Source organism: Drosophila erecta, unplaced genomic scaffold, assembly GCF_003286155.1.
Source record: "Drosophila erecta strain 14021-0224.00,06,07 unplaced genomic scaffold, DereRS2 tig00000219-arrow-pilon, whole genome shotgun sequence".
In the NCBI taxonomy this organism is placed as follows: domain Eukaryota; kingdom Metazoa; phylum Arthropoda; class Insecta; order Diptera; family Drosophilidae; genus Drosophila; species Drosophila erecta.
The window spans coordinates 835,806-856,343 of record NW_020825213.1 but is presented as its reverse complement, the minus strand read 5'-3'; the positions used below and the strand labels follow the sequence as shown (position 1 = coordinate 856,343).

The 20,538-nt window shown below is 37.3% G+C and overlaps 1 protein-coding gene across 3 annotated transcripts in view; it reads left to right on the top strand.

Annotated features, from left to right (window-relative positions):
- Positions 1–20,258, top strand: part of LOC6541715 (angiopoietin-2) — a 93,444-nt gene extending 73,186 nt beyond the window's left edge. Inside the window, exon 7 of one of the 3 annotated variants that reach the window (XM_026982826.1) lies at positions 20,031–20,258. In XM_026982826.1, coding sequence (XP_026838627.1) covers positions 20,031–20,222 — 192 coding nt within the window. In that variant the 3' untranslated portion in view covers positions 20,223–20,258. Of the gene's footprint in view, positions 1–5,968; positions 6,310–20,030 lie in introns of those variants that run through there. The other 2 variants (XM_026982825.1, XM_026982827.1) reach the window with 2 other exon arrangements.
- The last annotated feature ends 280 nt before the right edge of the window (positions 20,259–20,538 follow it).

The window sequence follows — 20,538 nt, the reverse complement described above, 5'->3', positions numbered from 1 at the left end:
ATAATAAAATTCAGTAATTTCAACTGTGCGGCGGCAGTTATGAGTGGTTTGTGGGCGTTAAAAAAAGCAAGACAAAAAATCAAATGAAAATAAATCAAAACAGTTTTTAATATTGCTAGAAAGTGGTAGACAGACAATAAAATAAAAAAAAAAACAAAATAATCAAAATCAAATGTAAAAAGATAAAGAGAGATTCTATTAAACCAAAACATTATTGGTTCATTATTCATTCATTCATAAGTTCATTGCACATTGAAATATGCGATGTGAAAAATGAAGTGACTCTAAATCAAACTGGCAGAATACTGTAACACTATCTATCAGTTATCAGTTGCTTATCAATTATTAATTATGGATTCAGGAAACGTTACTAGTTATACCACCAGTTCAAATATTTGTGGAATCAACAATATAGGAAATGTTAGCACAGCCCCAAATACGTCAGTTAACACTAGCCTGACGACCATTTTTCTTTTAAATGAAAAGCGTAATACTGCCATCTTGGCATCTTATTTTAATAAGAAATTTAACTTTTGCGATTACTTACAGTTATTTAAATAATTACATAGAGTTAACTTGTACTAGGGCTAAGAGAGATAAAATGAAAGGGAAGTTTATTCATTCGCGTTATGTCAACACCCGGTCTAGCATTTCTTAAGGGTGGTGACGATTGAGTATTCGTCTCATTCCTGTCCTGGAATCAGCAATTCGGAGTACCGTGTTGCCTAGTCACCGTGCTAGGCTGTTGTGGTGTAAATCTAGTCTCCTGCTATTTTTTAGCCACCTTCATGATTTTGTCTCTATACCTTAAGATAACGTTCAATATCTCTGTTCCCCATGTACCAAGAAGTACCAATGATTTTGGGCAACGATCTCGTAATTTTTTCAGGTACGTTTTGGCTGAAAAACCGTACACTTAAATATCATAGAATAGGCCAGGAGGTAATATGCACTAATAGATTCTAACTTTATTTTCGAAGTAAGGCTTGTTTCTTGGTGCAATTAGCAACGACAATTTTGCAATCATTGATATGAACGCTTGCTGTACCGAAGTTAGATTTACTCCGAGGGTTAAGCTTTTGTCTAGAATAACACCAATGTATTTGTAATGGAAGCTCTAGACACAATAAGAGGAAATACACCTGGACTGGACAGACTTAACAACGAAATGATAAAAGTCATAAACAAAACAGAAATAACGCATCACAAACTTTTAAATTGCAATATTAAATTACTACATTCCACAAGCTTACAAAAACAGTGTTAACAGAGTAACACATAATATAATAGGTTGTCAAATATCTCCTTTTTTTTTGCTCTTTATTCAATGCTTTATAGAAAGTGTTACAGTGATCGGATTTAGTTCAAATATGCGCCGTTTTGTTCGATAATCTGTTTTCATATAGACGGCAACTTCATAATACCTCCCTCGTAGAAGCCCCCCTCCTTATTTGCGAAGAACTTGGACAGCCACTTTTCACAAGCCTCTTTTGAGTTCAACTTTACACCACCAAGGGCATTCGCCATGGACAGGAACAGGTGGTAATCACTTGGCGCTATGTCCGGGCTATATGGTGGATGCGATAAAACCTCCCATCCGAGCTCCCGTAGCTTCTGACGAGTCATCAACGAAGTGTGTGGTCTGGCGTTGTCCTGGTGGAACACTACACCCTTCCTGTTGGCCAATTCTGGACGCTTCTGGTCGATCGCCTGCTTCAAGCGGTCCAGTTGTTCGCAGTAGATGGTAGAATTAAGCATCTGGCCATATGGGAGCAGCTCATAGTGGATGATTCCCTTCCAATCCCACCAAACACACAGCAAAACCTTCCTGGCCGTCAATCCCGGCTTGGCCACTGTTTGGGACGATTCACCCGCCGCGACCGTTTTCGCTTGATATTGTCGTATGTGATCCATTTTTCGTCGCCAGTCACCATCCGCTTCAAGAATGGGTCGAGTTCGTTCCGTTTCAGCAGCATATCGCAGGCGTTGATTCGGTCCAGAAGGTTTTTTTGCGTCAAATCATGCGGCACCCAAACATCAAGCTCTTTTTTGTATCCAGCCTTCTGCAGATGGTTTAAAATTCGACATCGTTTTTTCAATGGTATTTCTCAGGCTGATAAACCGTGCATTCGACGTTTCTAACGCATACTCAGCCGCACATCTAGCAGAAGAGCTACCGCTGGTTTCGACAGTCTCTTGCCAAATGACCGTGTTCAACGCATCTGCGACATGCTTCTTGTGAATCGGCAAATATGGTTTGGGCTGATCCTCCCTCGAGTATCGTTCTTTAGTGGTCGTCGGTGGGCTTCATAGAGTTGCGTTTTGCTCACTGGTTTTCTGTACACGAGTTTCTTTACTCCATCTGCGCAATACCTGTGCTGCAACTGGCGCAATGCCAACGACCAGTATCGTTTCTCGACAGCCAATTTACGCCAAAAAGATATGTTAGCTTTTATCAAACGATTGCGTATTTTCGAGGGAGTCCTAAAAACAATACAAAACTTCAAAGTAAGCGTGGAAGAAATTATAATGGTTATGAGAGTCACAGACCAAACTCCGTATGGACAAGCGTTGGGGTGGACGTGGCAAAAAGTTTTTTTTTTTAAATAAAAATATGAAAAAATATCGTAGCAGTTTTGGGCGGTTTCACTCCCTCTATTGCGGGGATGTGTGCGGATGATCGAACCACGACTTCGTCTGAGCTCACCCACCTCGTGCACCCGGATTTCGAGGGAGGTTGAAACCATTGTTCGCACTTTTTCGGCTATCACCTTCTCCGATATCGCTGGGTCATCGCACCTCACCACCGGTAACCACGTCTGGCGATCCTTGGTGGTCCGCAGGGTAGCGATGGGTGATACATAAGGTAACTGGAAAAGCCGAAGCCTAATTTGCGTTCAGCAGTGTCAGCGACTAATGTAGACGCCTAGGGGTCCTCCAGGGACGAAAAAGTCTCATCCAGCACTCCCACGGGCTTGAGAACATGCGAACCAGTTTCGTCTGCGAAACCAGTCGGCCTCTACTCCTGCCTCGCGCAGGCTTCTTGCAGGCATTGATGGCGCTCATGGCACTCGCGCTGCTGTTATATGATTCATTTAGCTGCGCGGCCAAGAACTAAAATCTGTCAACCCACGTCAAGTAAACAGCCCACTTGGTAACTCTCTTTCGAGCGCTTGCTCTTCGAAACATGTAATGGTTCCTTACGCTTTTTAAATATTATAAATAAAAGATATTAACGTACGCGACGAACTTGGTGTTTAAGGATACCATACCCCGATTGTGGCTTCTCCTTGCCAGTAACCGTGTGATGACTGACACATGCAACTTGCTATAGAGTTCACTAACTTCACATATTGGCAGAGTGGCGCCACCAAGAAGCAAGAAATGGTCCCGAGACTTGGGTATGGTCTCTACCCAAGTTTCCAAGCAATCAGCTGTTTGGTGAGAGAATCCCACCAAAAAGGGGTTAACGCCTCTCTCGCAAGAGAGCGCTCTCACTAAAAACGTGGAGTTCAGGAAAATTTTCCACTGAAAATCAATAAATTCTGCGCCGCTCTATGGTTTTCCATTGTGAAAGCTTAACACTTTTATTCGCGAGACCTTTACCGAACTGAACCGTTTTGTAATGATGCCACACCGGATGATACAAGTATTATTTCGCTATCCAAAAACCCACTTAAAGCATTTAACATGCAACCCATTTTTAAAAACGAACTCAGCCCTCAGATAGTTAGCATATCTGAGTTTCTCAACTATCAGATATTATTTAGCTAGTGGGAGTGAGAACGAGATGGCATATCGATAAAAATGGGCAAAAAAATGAAAAAAAAAAATTAACATTTTCAGAAATTAATTATTTTAAACACATTTTTTAAAAGTGTGGGCGTGACAATTTTGGGAGCATATGTATCTGGAATCTTTTACTTTGCAAGTATACTTAAAATACAAATATCTAAATCATTAATTTAGACAAAGACACCGATACCATAATACCATTAGACGAAATCTGTAAATAAATTCAATAAGTTTATTCCAAATATTTTACAAAATCTTAAGATGTTAATAATACGAACCATCAAGCAAGGACGAAGCTAACTCCATAATAGACGTGAAGTAAGAATTTTTTTTTTAGCTTGGAACAGAGAAGTTTAGCCGACTAATCAAGTTGGGACTGTCAACTTCACCACGAATCAGATTACAAATAAAGAGTGTTCCAAACATTGTAATAAGCATTGTTCCTCTACTGAAATAAGAAGGTAATATAAGTTTTGCGTCCCAATCTAGGCGCCGTAAGGCAAAAAGTAAAAAGTTTTTTTGTACCGATTAAAAAGTTTAATCTATATACTATAGTTGAAACCTCTAATACCAGGGGCATTCAATTACTGGGAAATCTGTCTTATCGTGAAATATTACAGACACACGCAAAAACCATCTTACTAACTGTCAGAGATACTAAAAATTCCATTAGACATCTATACCACTAATGACAATCAAAATCTAAGGATCATCGACAAATTTTTAAAATTCGTGCAGGCATTTCTCCTACCTAATAGAAATTCGATTCGTGTCACTAAAGAATTTAAGAAATTATTCTGCCAATATAGAATACCCAGGACAATATTTCCTTGACCGAGTTCACAGGGCTGTCTTTAAACACCCAGTACAACATTTTACAGGTAACCTAATATTCCGTTAAAAAATAGGAGGAGTAAACATAAAGATTTACGAGACGGCGTAAGACAAAAAATAATGTATATTAAAAATTTTTAAGACTCCGTAAACCAATTTAAAAATGTACACCAAACCCGAATGTAATCTCCAAAGTGTATTGTCGCCCACTTGCATAGGATACGTCCAACGCCCAATATTAAACGTACTGGACAAAAACCAAGCCATTGTAAAAGTCGACCTTGGCACGGCTAAATTGGTAACGGCTTTTACGACCATTAAACACAGTATAAACTTAAACGACAACAAGGACTACAATTTATATTAAACGTTGTATTCCAGATAAAATATTCAGTAGTTCAATGACAATAACATACGACAATCGCTCTTTATTAGTCTTCACTAATAGGACCAAATTCGCTACTACAGAACACTTTAAAATAAATGGAATACCGGCAAAATAACCTTGAAGGAATACAAAAAAACAGAAACGAGTGGCCTGCAACTATAACAGAAAACGGAGCAGCAAGCCATCTCGTGAAAAATTACTTACCACTTCCCATATCCACCGTGTTTAGCAATTACCCCCTGGAATCTGAAAAGGAATAAAACCATCTTCCACACTTCATACATCGGAACTCCTACCATAACGTCCTTTTTGCCATCGTTCTACCCGCTTTACCCGAGCTCTATAACCAACCAAAATGGGCAAGCCCACAATTTTGAATAATTTTCAGATGTTTAATTATATCATTTGACCAACTTTTACATATAATACATTTTCCAACTTCTCTATAGCGTCGTCAAATTACATAAGCATAGTTAGTTTCTTAGTTTCCTTTCTTATTAAGCTCGTTTCTCGTTGAGTAAAAGCATATACGCCATTCTTTAAAAATTATGCAACAGGTAGAAGAAATCCATTCCGATCCAATAAAGTCCGTCTGTCGTTCAGTAAGAACGCAGTGATTTCGGGAACTATAAAGCTATATACATTTTTTTAAAGACAAAGGTTTCATAGTGTAGGGCCGAGCTCTGCTTAATCTCACCATGGACCATCTGATTGCAACAGACTTCCGCGACTTTTATTGAAAGCCCTCTTCATGCTTTACAAAATTATTACTTCATAGTCAAATGTTGACAAGAATCTTACGTATTGTTTTTCGAGCTTACCAAAAACGATCAACTTAAATCTTATTGCACTTTAAGTTGTTTTTATCACTATTAACCTATTTTCTGTTTATTTTTTTGTGTTGAGCTGATTTTATTATTTGAAAATAACACAATTTTGTGTGGTTTTTAGAGTGGCTGGTGGTGGAAGTCCTGTGGACGGGGTCTAAATGGTCTTTATCTTCATGATCCCCAAGATCTAACTGCCCGGCAAGGAATAGTATGGTTTCGTTGGAGAGGGTGGGACTATACATTGAAAAAGGCAAAAATGATGATTCGACCTAAAACACCACCACAACAGACAATATCTGGAACGTCTTTGTAGAGATCATACGAACTAATTAAACATTTTTGTTAAAGTTTAACCCATTTTTATTTAAAATTTAGATGAATTAGATTTGTTATTTAATTAAATTTTTCATTTATATGTATATTATGAACATTACGATCACGAATGTTATAAATAACTTGCTAAGAATATATGATCAAGCTTATAAAGAGACTACAAGAACATTCGACTATTCGGTGAATACAATCAATGAGTAGTTTAACAACTCTATGGTCTCCTGGAGACCACAACAACAGTACACGGTGTTTTGCAAAGTGCACAATTCAAAGACCCATTAACTCGAATAACACTTATTCTTTCTAAAATAAGAAATTTACTGATATAATTGTAAACTGCGGTATAAATTGCTATAATCACAGAGAAGCAGAAAAACTGTGTTTAATAAATTGAGAAGGTCAAATTCATGTGAACTGTATTCCGACAATGTAATTCGATTGGTAACGGTTCGGGATATTGCGTAAAACAGCTTAAATTATTTTGTGTCGGGTCAAGCCGATTAATGTAAATTATTATTTATTTATAAAAACCTGACTGGGAAATTTTAGCTATGGCGCCTTGAGCTGCATCTGGTTGCCTAGATATACCTGATGAAGTTTTACGTATATTTCTCATACGTGGTCGGCATTGCCAGGATTAGTCCTCACTTTTCTTTCCACCGGCTAATTCATAACTGGCAATATGGTTTCCTTTAATAGTACTAGCAGTCCTTCTTTAACGTTATGCGACATAGCTTTCCATTTGTATCGCTTTTGCAGGGGCGGTCACAGTGTCGGATGACATAGATGTGATTGGTCGGGAATTTAGGAATGCTTCGACTTCCATGATCACAGTGTTGCGCTCCTCAAATGTCAAGGTACATTTACCAGCTCGCTTGCAAGTTTTGATTTTGTGTCTTTGTACAGTGGTTGAAACAAACAAACATGGAAACTAATGTTGTGTGCTTCCAAAACATATGGCATGCTATTATAAAGTCTGATCAGCCAAAAATGACTTCTTGGCTGTAAATGGTGCACACTATGTGCTCTGGTCTTAGCGGCCGAACAAACGGCATACCGTTCTAGAATCCCAGTTTAATAGCCTTATGCTATTAGAAGAGTCTCCAATGCGCAAAGAAAGCAAAAGGAAAAAGGCCCCGTGGGAATTACGCTTCCTTCACTTGGCCAGACCACTGCCTCCTCTTCTACTTCTTCCTCTTCTTTATCCAACATCTAGGAGATAGTAAGACTAGATTACTATATCCTATCAAATTTCAAGAAACTTGCGTAGCAAGCTAACGAAATTTTATTCTGATAGCATATATCATTGTGTTCATAGAGACTTAGTTAAAGCTAAAGATACTTAACTATGAAGTTTTCCCAGGTATGTACACAATATACAGACACGATCGTCCCTCCAGGCTTGGAGATTGAGTCTAATTGCGGTTAGGTTTACGTCAGAAGAGGCATTTTTTTATGAGTCCCGTAACGTAGAATGCATATGTATAAAGCTGTAAGTCTCTTCAGCGACACCACATTTTGCAGTTCTCCGACTGAGGGTGTGCGAATGATCGCACCACCACTTCGTCTGAGATGACGCACCTTCTGCACCCTGATTTCGAGGGAGGGTGCAACCATTGTTCGTACCTTTTCGGCTATCACCTTCTCCGATAGCGCTGGGTCATCGCACTTCACCACCGCTGACAACGTCTGGCGATCCTTGGTGGTCCGCAGGGAAGCGATGAGTGTTACATGAGGCAACTGAAGCAGCCGAAGCCCGAATTTCCAGCAGTCGGCATAGTCTCTAACTCTTCCCACCTCAGCATCAACCCCCATTACTCGTCATAGCGGCTGATGGCAAGGAAGCGTTCATCAGTGTTCATGCCCCATAGACTGCAAAAGCACGGGCTTCAGAACACGCGAAGCCAGGGCTACCAGTTTCGCCTGCGTCGGCGCCGAGTTTTTGGAAGCCAGTCGGCTTCTACTCTTGCCTCGCGCAGACTTCTTAGTGGCATTGATGGCGCTCATGACACTCACGCTGCTGTCGCTCTCCATCGGACTTATGTGGCTCTTTCGAGCGCTAGCTCTTCGACACATGTAATGGTTCCTTACGCTTTTTATATATTATAAATAAAAGATATTACCGTACGCGACGATCTTGGTTTTTAAGGACACCATACCCCGAATTTGGGTTCTCCTTGCGTTAACTCCAGCAACCGTGTGATGACTGACACATGCAACTTGCTATAGAGTTCACTAACTTCACATATTGGCAGAGTGGCGCCACCAAGAATCAAGAAATGGTCCCGAGACTTGGGTATGGTCTCTACCCAAGTTTCCAACCAATCACCTGTTTGGTGAGAGAATCCCCCCAAAATGGGGCTAACGCCTCTCTCGCAAGAGAGCGCTCTTACTAAACACGTGAAGTTCAGGAAAATTGTTGACTGAAAATCAATAATTTCTAGGCCGCTCTATGGTTTTTCACTGTGAAAGTTTAACACTTTTATTCGCGAAAACTTTACCGAACTGAACCGTTTTGTAATGATGCCACACCGGATGATACAAGTATTATTTCGCTATCCAAAAACCCACTTAAAACATTTAACATGCAACCCATTCTTAAAAACGAACTCAGCCCTCAGATAGTTAGCATACCACTGAGTTTCTTAACTATCAGATACCTGTTATTTAGCTAGTGGGAGTGAGAACGAGATGACATATCGATAGAAATGGGCAAAAAAATGAAAAAAAAAAACCTTAACATTTTCAGAAATTAATCATTTTAAACACATTTTTTAAAAGTGTGGGCGTGACAATTTTGGGAGCATATGTTTCTCAAATCTTTTACTTTGCAAGTATACTTAGAATACAAATATCTGAATCTCTCTTTAATTTAGAGAAAGACACCGATACCATAATACCGTTAGACCCGTAAGGGCTCAAGAAGCTTATTCCAAATATTTCGCAAATATTTTACAAAATCTTAAGATGTTTAATAATACGAACCGTCAAGCAAGGAGGAAACTAACTCCATAATAGACGTGAAATATGAATTTTTTTCAGATTGGAACAGAGAAGTATAGCCGACTAATCAAGTTGGGACTGTTAACTTCACCACGAATCAGATTACAAATAAAGACTGTTCCAAGCATTGTATTACGGTTAGTTAGGGAAGGAAAATTAATTAACATTAGTCTACTGTAATAAGTAGGTATTAGGAGGTAAGGCAAACAGTAAAAAGTTTTTTTGTATCGATTAAAAAGATTAATCTATATAGTTACAAATACAAGGCTACAACAAATTGCCTTGAATCTATTAAGTGAACCGTTTCGTATACAACTTAGTCCAATGCTGAAATCAAAGTGTTTTCCAAATAAAAAGACAATTAAAGTATCGTGACCGATTTTTGTTCTTTATTGTTTGATGCTCAGCTTAAGATTGAAAATTAAATGTTAGTGAAATTAAGGAGAAGCCTCTGTGCTTAAGAAATATGTTAGTGTATTTTGGGAGAGTTTTGCTCTTGGATGCGTAGGGAGAGCATTGCTCTTGGATTCTTAAGTTGAGGAGAAGCCTCAGGGAGAGCAGGCAAAACTGCTTAGGTAAGGCTTTGGGATTTGTTTACATGAATGGCTAAGTGCCGTTGCCAAAGAATTTGTTTATCGTTGCCAAAGAATTTGTTTATCAAAACGCATACTGAGCAGATGGCATCCTGTACGGGAACCAATTAAGTGCTTTATTGTTCATGGAATTAATGAAATTGGCCGATTTGGGTGGCGCAAATACGTCACTACCCTTCCTTGAAAGATAAGCCTATACTTGGGCTGGGAGTGATGCATATAGTAAGGGTAATAGAGCTTCTTCCATTTCTATATGTTGTGGTCTCTTTTGATTTTGATTTTTCCTTAATTCTAATTTTGCGTACAACATCATTAATTGGTTAAACGATACGTATCTTAAATATAAGTACAATAAAATAAGTGTAATGATGACAATAGTCAATAATATGTAAAGTATAATATTGTTTTGTGAAATCATTTCATCAATGTCGTTGTGTTTTACAGTTTTTATTTTTGTTATGGTAAATGGTGTGTATAATAGGGTCAAATCTATTTCTGGTTTTAAGAGATGTTCACTTAAAATCATCCTATTGATTTATATTTTACATTGAGTCATTCTTATCATTTTGTTTTTTTCTATTTTGGCAAATTTTGTTTGAGACTTGTTTGGGTTTAATTCTAGGTTATAATAGTGTTTGGTTCTATGTATTTTATTATTTCATCTGTGTGAGCTGACTCAAAATTACAAATTGGTTTTAAATGTTTAACGATAATGTTATAATGATAAACTTTATTTTCTTTTGTGTCTGTGTATTCTAGCTGATAGCCGTTAGAGTCTGGGTAAGGGATTATTTTGATTGTGTTTATTAATAAAAAGTTAATTGGCATGTGGGATATAATTAATAATTTTTTATCATTGTAATTGATCCAAGTGGATGTTTTAATGTTACAAAAAAATTTTGGCTGCTTACATTCTCAAGCTTGTCGTAGTTTAGTAATTTGGGGTTAAACAGTCCGAGCTGGAAAGCTGCATTTCCATTTCCTCTATGTATTTTGTAAATTGCATAAGTTCGTATAAAAGGGTGTTAACGATGTTGTCGTCATTTTCGTATTTTTGTATCGTCTGCATTCCCTCGTTTATCAATCGTATAGCGTCATTAAGTTCATGTAACTTCACTGTGTCATGGGAGTGTATGTCAAGTTTTTTCTGTATTTCTGCTCGATCATTTTCATTAAGTGTGCCAAATAGGTATTTAAAAGCTGAGCCCACAATGTTAATAAGTCCATGTTTATTTCTATGTTGCAGGGTTATTCCAGTTAGTTCTCTTTTGTACAAAAATTTGATTTGGGGTGCATGATAGTCGGTACGCAACCTTTGTTCAAAATAGTCAGCTACGATGTCTATTTCGGTTAAGTTGATTTTACAACAATAATTTTCAAAGGAGGATGGTATCTGGACTGGTTTATCAGAAAAAAGAAGATAGCCGTGGTTGGTGTCAATATTATTAATTTGAATTTGCTGTCCATGAACTGTTGTGATCAGCATAAGCAAAAATGTCATCAAGTTCCAGGCACCTGTGGAATTGAAATTAAATTATTTTTCTTTCGTTTTTTAATTTTGTTTTGTAGTAGTGAGTAACTCTATTTCTGTTATTGATTTTGTAATGGTTGGAGTCCGTTTGCTCCACATTTTTGGTTGGCTTAAATGAATTTTCTAATTTGCCTTTCTGTAGTGGCCTTTTCTGTATCTCGTGTCGACTTCGTATACCATTCTGTCACTGGTTATTTTATTTTCTTTGTTTTGTTAGGTGTCTAATATTGGTTGTTCAGCGTAGAGAAATATGTGTGCAGGGGTCTGTCCAGTGGTCCAGTGGTGCTTGGTCTTGTTTTGTTTATTTTTTCTATTTTGCTTAATTTGATTTCGTCGTCGTCGGATGTTTTGATTATGCGAATTTTTTTATTAAGTGTTTTATGCAGTCTCTCTATGTCCGCTACACCAGTTTTTGTTGTTCTAAGCTGCAATTCAATTTCCTCACTCTCCAGCCATCCCTTCAGGGCTTTTAGTCTTTTTGGCTTACCCAGCTGGTTGAATAAACGCATAAGTGCATTTTTGCATTCCAACCAGTCCTTTGTTTTTATTTCTTCTAATGAGGCAAATTTCGAATAAATGTCCATGCAACTAACGTAATGTTTGCCTATAATGAATTTTTCGCAGAATTGTTCTGGTCTGGGTGTGGTTTTCATTGGCATATCTGTGTTACGGTGCTCTGTCTTTGCTAAATTGCAGATATTGCATTCATTTATTATATGTTGGATAAGTAGTTGGCTATTGGAGAAATATTACGTTTCACCGAAAAGCTTTGCAGTTTTCTGTATTCCAGGGTGTAGAAGTTTTTCGCGAGTGCTTAAGATCAATTCTTTGAATTCTGCATAAGTGGTTATGTTTTTTAGTAAAATTATGCTTCGCAAGATTCTGGTATATTTAGTGTTTATAGTCTGTTTATGTGCGGCTTGAATGATCCCGAAATCAGCGTCACTGTCAGCATACAACGCACTCTTTTTATCGCAAAAATGTTCAATCAAATATTGTTCGGCTTTTTCCCTGGTCATATTGTGGTTGCTTAGTGGTTGATGGTCAGTGGATATTTCAAAGTGTCGTCCAAGTAGGTAGTGTCGGCTTTGTCGCCCATACAATTGCCAAGAGTTCTTTCTCAATTACGCTGTAATTGACCTCGTGTTCATTAAGCGTTCGGCTAATGTAACTAAATGGGTGTCCCTCTTGTGAGAGTACTGCTCCCAAAGCGACATCACTTGCGTCTTTGCTATATCTGCAAAGTTTGGAATGATCGGTAGTATCCTGTCAGTCCGAGAAAAGCTTTTATTTCATTTGGCTTAGTGGGAATTGGATATTTCTGAATTGCTTTAATCTTTTCAGGGCTTGGTTTTATTCCGTCTGATGTTAGAACATGTCCTAAATATGTGGTTTCATGCTTGAGGAACTCACACTTGTCAAGCTGTAATTTAAGGTTGGCCTTTGCTAGTTTTTCGAAAACTAGTCTGAGCGATTGTAGGTGCTCATCAAGGGATGTCGAGAATACAATTATGTTGTCCAGGTACACAAGGCAGTGTTTATTTAAGAGTGGTCGTAAAATGTCATTCATGCACCGTTGAAAGGTGGATGGTGCGTTTTTTAATCTGAATGGCATGCGCAAATATTCATAATAACCGTGCTTGGTGGAAAAGGCTGTCTTTGAAACTGATTCTGGGTCCATTTCGATCTGTCCTAGCTTTCCTAAAATATCGTCCATGTTTGGGATTGGGTGTTTGTCTCCTACTGTTATTTCTTTTAATTTTCGGTAGTCTATTACAATTCTAAATTTCTGTTTTCCTGATGCATCTTTGTTTTTTGGAACCTTTGCTGATGGCAAGGAAGCGTTCATCAGTGTTCATGCCCCGTAGACTGCAAAAGCACTCCCACGGGCTTCAGAACATGCGAAGCCAGGGCTACCAGTTTCGCCTGCGTCGGCGCCGAGTTTTTGGAAGCCAGTCGGCTTCTACTCTTGCCTCGCGCAGACTTCTTAGTGGCATTGATGGCGCTCATGACACTCACGCTGCTGTCGCTCTCCATCGGACTTATGTGGCTCTTTCGAGCGCTAGCTCTTCGACACATGTAATGGTTCCTTACGCTTTTTATATATTATAAATAAAAGATATTACCGTACGCGACGATCTTGGTTTTTAAGGACACCATACCCCGATTATGGGTTCTCCTTGCGTTAACTCCAGCAACCGTGTGATGACTGACACATGCAACTTGCTATAGAGTTCACTAACTTCACATATTGGCAGAGTGGCGCCACCAAGAATCAAGAAATGGTCCCGAGACTTGGGTATGGTCTCTACCCAAGTTTCCAACCAATCACCTGTTTGGTGAGAGAATCCCCCCAAAATGGGGCTAACTCCTCTCTCGCAAGAGAGCGCTCTTACTAAACACGTGAAGTTCAGGAAAATTGTTGACTGAAAATCAATAATTTCTAGGCCGCTCTATGGTTTTTCACTGTGAAAGTTTAACACTTTTATTCGCGAAAACTTTACCGAACTGAACCGTTTTGTAATGATGCCACACCGGATGATACAAGTATTATTTCGCTATCCAAAAACCCACTTAAAACATTTAACATGCAACCCATTCTTAAAAACGAACTCAGCCCTCAGATAGTTAGCATACCCCTGAGTTTCTTAACTATCAGATACCTGTTATTTAGCTAGTGGGAGTGAGAACGAGATGGCATATCGATAGAAATGGGCAAAAAAATTAAAAAAAAAAACCTTAACATTTTCAGAAATTAATCATTTTAAACACATTTTTTAAAAGTGTGGGCGTGACAATTTTGGGAGCATATGTTTCTCGAATCTTTTACTTTGCAAGTATACTTAGAATACAAATATCTGAATCTCTCTTTAATTTAGAGAAAGACACCGATACCATAATACCGTTAGACCCGTAAAGGCTCAAGAAGCTTATTCCAAATATTTCGCAAATATTTTACAAAATCTTAAGATGTTTAATAATACGAACCGTCAAGCAAGGAGGAAACTAACTCCATAATAGACGTGAAATATGAATTTTTTTCAGATTGGAACAGAGAAGTATAGCCGACTAATCAAGTTGGGACTGTTAACTTCACCACGAATCAGATTACAAATAAAGACTGTTCCAAGCATTGTATTACGGTTAGTTAGGGAAGGAAAATTAATTAACATTAGTCTACTGTAATAAGTAGGTATTAGGAGGTAAGGCAAACAGTAAAAAGTTTTTTTGTATCGATTAAAAAGATTAATCTATATAGTTACAAATACAAGGCTACAACAAATTGCCTTGAATCTATTAAGTGAACCGTTTCGTATACAACTTAGTCCAATGCTGAAATCAAAGTGTTTTCCAAATAAAAAGACAATTAAAGTATCGTGACCGATTTTTGTTCTTTATTGTTTGATGCTCAGCTTAAGATTGAAAATTAAATGTTAGTGAAATTAAGGAGAAGCCTCTGTGCTTAAGAAATATGTTAGTGTATTTTGGGAGAGTTTTGCTCTTGGATGCGTAGGGAGAGCATTGCTCTTGGATTCTTAAGTTGAGGAGAAGCCTCAGGGAGAGCAGGCAAAACTGCTTAGGTAAGGCTTTGGGATTTGTTTACATGAATGGCTAAGTGCCGTTGCCAAAGAATTTGTTTATCGTTGCCAAAGAATTTGTTTATCAAAACGCATACTGAGCAGATGGCATCCTGTACGGGAACCAATTAAGTGCTTTATTGTTCATGGAATTAATGAAATTGGCCGATTTGGGTGGCGCAAATACGTCACTACCCTTCCTTGAAAGATAAGCCTATACTTGGGCTGGGAGTGATGCATATAGTAAGGGTAATAGAGCTTCTTCCATTTCTATATGTTGTGGTCTCTTTTGATTTTGATTTTTCCTTAATTCTAATTTTGCGTACAACATCATTAATTGGTTAAACGATACGTATCTTAAATATAAGTACAATAAAATAAGTGTAATGATGACAATAGTCAATAATATGTAAAGTATAATATTGTTTTGTGAAATCATTTCATCAATGTCGTTGTGTTTTACAGTTTTTATGGTAAATGGTGTGTATAATAGGGTCAAATCTATTTCTGGTTTTAAGAGATGTTCACTTAAAATCATCCTATTGATTTATATTTTACATTGAGTCATTCTTATCATTTTGTTTTTTTCTATTTTTATATTATTAATTGGATTTTGGCAAATTTTGTTTGAGACTTGTTTGGGTTTAATTCTAGGTTATAATAGTGTTTGGTTCTATGTATTTTATTATTTCATCTGTGTGAGCTGACTCAAAATTACAAATTGGTTTTAAATGTTTAATGATAATGTTATAATGATAAACTTTATTTTCTTTTGTGTCTTTGTATTCTAGCTGATAGCCGTTAGAGTCTAGGTAAGGGATTATTTTGATTGTGTTTATTAATGAAAAGTTAATTGGCATGTGGGATATAATTAATAATTTTTTATCATTGTAATTGATCCAAGTGGATGTTTTAATGTTACAAAAATATTTTGGCTGCTTACATTCTCAAGCTTGTCGTAGTTTAGTAATTTGAGGTTAAACAGTCCGAGCTGGAAAGCTGCATTTCCATTTCCTCTATGTATTTTGTAAACTGCATAAGTTCGTATAAAAGGGTGTTAACGATGTTGTTGTCATTTTCGTATTTCTGTATCGTCTGCATTCCCTCGTTTATCAATCGTATAGCGTCATTAAGTTCATGTAACTTCACTGTGTCATGGGAGTGTATGTCAAGTTTTTTCTGTATTTCTGCTCGATCATTTTCATTAAGTGTGCCAAATAGGTATTTAAAAGCTGAGCCCACAATGTTAATAAGTCCATGTTTATTTCTATGTTGCAGGGTTATTCCAGTTAGTTCTCTTTTGTACAAAAATTTGATTTGGGGTGCATGATAGTCGGTACGCAACCTTTGTTCAAAATAGTCAGCTACGATGTCTATTTCGGTTAAGTTGATTTTACAACAATAATTTTCAAAGGAGGATGGTATCTGGACTGGTTTATCAGAAAAAAGAAGATAGCCGTGGTTGGTGTCAATATTATTAATTTGAATTTGCTGTCCATGAACTGTTGTGATCAGCATAAGCAAAAATGTCATCAAGTTCCAGGCACCTGTGGAATTGAAATTAAATTATTTTTCTTTCGTTTTTTAATTTTGTTTTGTAGTAGTGAGTAACTCTATTTCTGTTATTGATTTTGTAATGGTCGGAGTCCGTTTGCTCCACATTTTTGGTTGGCTTAAATGAATTTTCTAATTTGCCTTTCTGTAGTGGCCTTTTCTGTATCTCGTGTCGACTTCGTATACCATTCTGTCACTGGTTATTTTATTTTCTTTGTTTTGTTAGGTGTCTAATATTGGTTGTTCAGCGTAGAGAAATATGTGTGCAGGGGTCTGTCCAGTGGTGCTTGGTCTCGTTTTGTTTATTTTTTCTATTTTGCTTAATTTGATTTCGTCGTCGTCGGATGTTTTGATTATGCGAATTTTTTTATTAAGTGTTTTATGCAGTCTCTCTATGTCCGCTACACCAGTTTTTGTTGTTCTAAGCTGCAATTCAATTTCCTCACTCTCCAGCCATCCCTTCAGGGCTTTTAGTCTTTTTGGCTTACCCAGCTGGTTGAATATACGCATAAGTGCATTTTTGCATTCCAACCAGTCCTTTGTTTTTATTTCTTCTAATGAGGCAAATTTCGAATAAATGTCCATGCAACTAACGTAATGTTTGCCTATAATGAATTTTTCGCAGAATTGTTCTGGTCTGGGTGTGGTTTTCATTGGCATATCTGTGTTACGGTGCTCTGTCTTTGCTAAATTGCAGATATTGCATTCATTTATTATATGTTGGATAAGTAGTTGGCTATTGGAGAAATATTACGTTTCACCGAAAAGCTTTGCAGTTTTCTGTATTCCAGGGTGTAGAAGTTTTTCGCGAGTGCTTAAGATCAATTCTTTGAATTCTGCATAAGTGGTTATGTTTTTTAGTAAAATTATGCTTCGCAAGATTCTGGTATATTTAGTGTTTATAGTCTGTTTATGTGCGGCTTGAATGATCCCGAAATCAGCGTCACTGTCAGCATACAACGCACTCTTTTTATCGCAAAAATGTTCAATCAAATATTGTTCGGCTTTTTCCCTGGTCATATTGTGGTTGCTTAGTGGTTGATGGTCAGTGGATATTTCAAAGTGTCGTCCAAGTAGGTAGTGTCGGCTTTGTCGCCCATACAATTGCCAAGAGTTCTTTCTCAATTACGCTGTAATTGACCTCGTGTTCATTAAGCGTTCGGCTAATGTAACTAAATGGGTGTCCCTCTTGTGAGAGTACTGCTCCCAAAGCGACATCACTTGCGTCTTTGCTATATCTGCAAAGTTTGGAATGATCGGTAGTATCCTGTCAGTCCGAGAAAAGCTTTTATTTCATTTGGCTTAGTGGGAATTGGATATTTCTGAATTGCTTTAATCTTTTCAGGGCTTGGTTTTATTCCGTCTGATGTTAGAACATGTCCTAAATATGTGGTTTCATGCTTGAGGAACTCACACTTGTCAAGCTGTAATTTAAGGTTGGCCTTTGCTAGTTTTTCGAAAACTAGTCTGAGCGATTGTAGGTGCTCATCAAGGGATGTCGAGAATACAATTATGTTGTCCAGGTACACAAGGCAGTGTTTATTTAAGAGTGGTCGTAAAATGTCATTCATGCACCGTTGAAAGGTGGATGGTGCGTTTTTTAATCTGAATGGCATGCGCAAATATTCATAATAACCGTGCTTGGTGGAAAAGGCTGTCTTTGAAACTGATTCTGGGTCCATTTCGATCTGGCCTAGCTTTCCTAAAATATCGTCCATGTTTGGGATTGGGTGTTTGTCTCCTACTGTTATTTCGTTTAATTTTCGGTAGTCTATTACAATTCTAAATTTATGTTTTCCTGATGCATATTTGTTTTTTGGAACCACCCAGATAGGACTATTGTAAGGTGAGTTACTGGTACCCTGATTTAGCATATCCTGAATTTGGCTTTCGACCTCTTGTTCATAAGCCTGTGGGTAACTGTATAATTTAGAATAAATGGGTAGATTATGCTTTGTTTGATGGTATGTTTGGTTTGATTAGTAAATGTCAACTTGTCACCTTCACGATATTGCTGCAAGAGTGCACACAATCTTTGTTTTTCTTCGTTATTTAAATGTTCCAATCTGTATAAGTCTGATTCTAATATGGGTGAAATTTTTTCTGGTTGAGCACGGGTGTCATGTATCATATTTACATTTTGAAAATGACTGAATGAATGAATGATATGTTGTTGTAAAGAGTTACCTCTTGATCGCGGTAACTTATTGTTGCTTTTGCTTCTGCTAAAGGTTTTCTTCCTAATAAGAGATCGTAATTCTCGGAAAAGGGATGCAGTAAAAATTCGTTTGCTGTTGGGAGCAAAATCTTTGAAGGTACAGTTATACTTTTGCTGATAATGAGCGATCCGTTGCTGGTATGAATACGAATATTAGTATTCTGGATTGGTAAGTCAAATATGTTTTTGGATGTCATGTTAACTGTTGATCCGGTATCAATAAGGCATTTCAAATTATTTTCTTTGTATTTAATTGTTATATATTGGCTGAAAATTTTCGGCCTGTTTAACATTGGGTTCTTGGTTGTCATTGCTTGTCTCGTCTGTATTTATCTGCTGTGGCTGTTGTGTTGTTTCTGAATTTTTGTTGTTTTCAGTTTGATGCTGATATTCTGGATAATATTCCGAATGGTCGTAAGTTGGATAGTAAAAATAGTCATATGGGACACACTGCTGATAGAAAGCTTCCTTTGATACACAATAAGTACTACAGAACACTTTAAAATAAATGGAATACCGGCAAAATAGCCGCTTAACCTTGAAGGAATACAAAAAAAAACAGAAACGAGTGGCCTGCAACTATAATAGAAAACAGAGCAGCAAGCCATTTGGTGAAAAATGACTTACCACTTCCCATATCCACCGTGTTAGAAATTGCCCCCTGGAATCTGAAAAGAAATAAAACCATCTTCCACACTTCATACATCGGAACTCCTGCCATAACGTCCTTTTGGCCATCGTTCTACCCGCTCTACCCGAGCACTATAACCGACCAAAATTGGCAAGCCCACAATTTTGAATAATTTTCAGATGTTTAATTATATCATTTGACCAATTTTTACATATAATACATTTTCCAACTTCTCCCTAGCGTCATCAAATTACATAAGCGTAGTTAGTTTCCTTTCTTATTAAGCTCCTTTCTCGTTGAGTAAAAGCATATACTCGAATCCTTAAAAAGTATGCAACAAGTAGAATAAATCTATTCCGATCCAATAAAGTCCGTCTGTCGTTCAGTAAGAACGCAGGGAACGTTGGGGAACTATAAAGCTATATACACTTTTTTAAAGACAAAGGTTTCATAGTGTAGGGCCGAGCTCTCACCATGGACCATCCGATTTTTAGGTTATATAGCGTTGCGACAGACTTCCGCGACTTGAAAGCCCTCTTCATGCCTTACAAAATTATTACTTCATAGTCAAATGTTGACAAGAATCTTACGTATTGTTTTTCGAGCTTACCAAAAACGATCAACTTAATGCAATAAGATCACTTTAAGATGTTTTTATCACTATTAACCTATTTTCTGTTTATTTTTTTGTGTTGAGCTGATTTTATTATTTGAAAATAACACAATTTTGTGTGCTTTTTAGGGTGGCTGGTGGTGGAAGTCCTGTGGACGGGGTCTAAATGGTCTTTATCTTCATGATCCCCAAGATCTAACTGCCCGGCAAGGAATAGTATGGTTTCGTTGGAGAGGATGGGACTATACATTAAAAAAATCAAAAATGATGATACGACCTAAAACACCACCACAACAGACAATATCTGGAACGTCTTTGTAGAGATCATACGAAATAATTAAACATTTTTGTTAAAGTTTTACCCATTTTTATTTAAAATTTAGATGTTTTAATTATGAATTAGATTAGTTATTTAATTAAATTTTTCATTTATATGTATATTATGAACATTATGATCACGAATGTAATAAATAACTTGCTAAGAATAAATGATCAAGCTTTGTCGATTTATAAAGAGACTACAAGAACATTCGAGAATGTTCAAAGGAGGATGGTATCTGGACTGGTTTATCAGAAAAAAGAAGATAGCCGTGGTTGGTGTCAATATTATTAATTTGAATTTGCTGTCCATGAACTG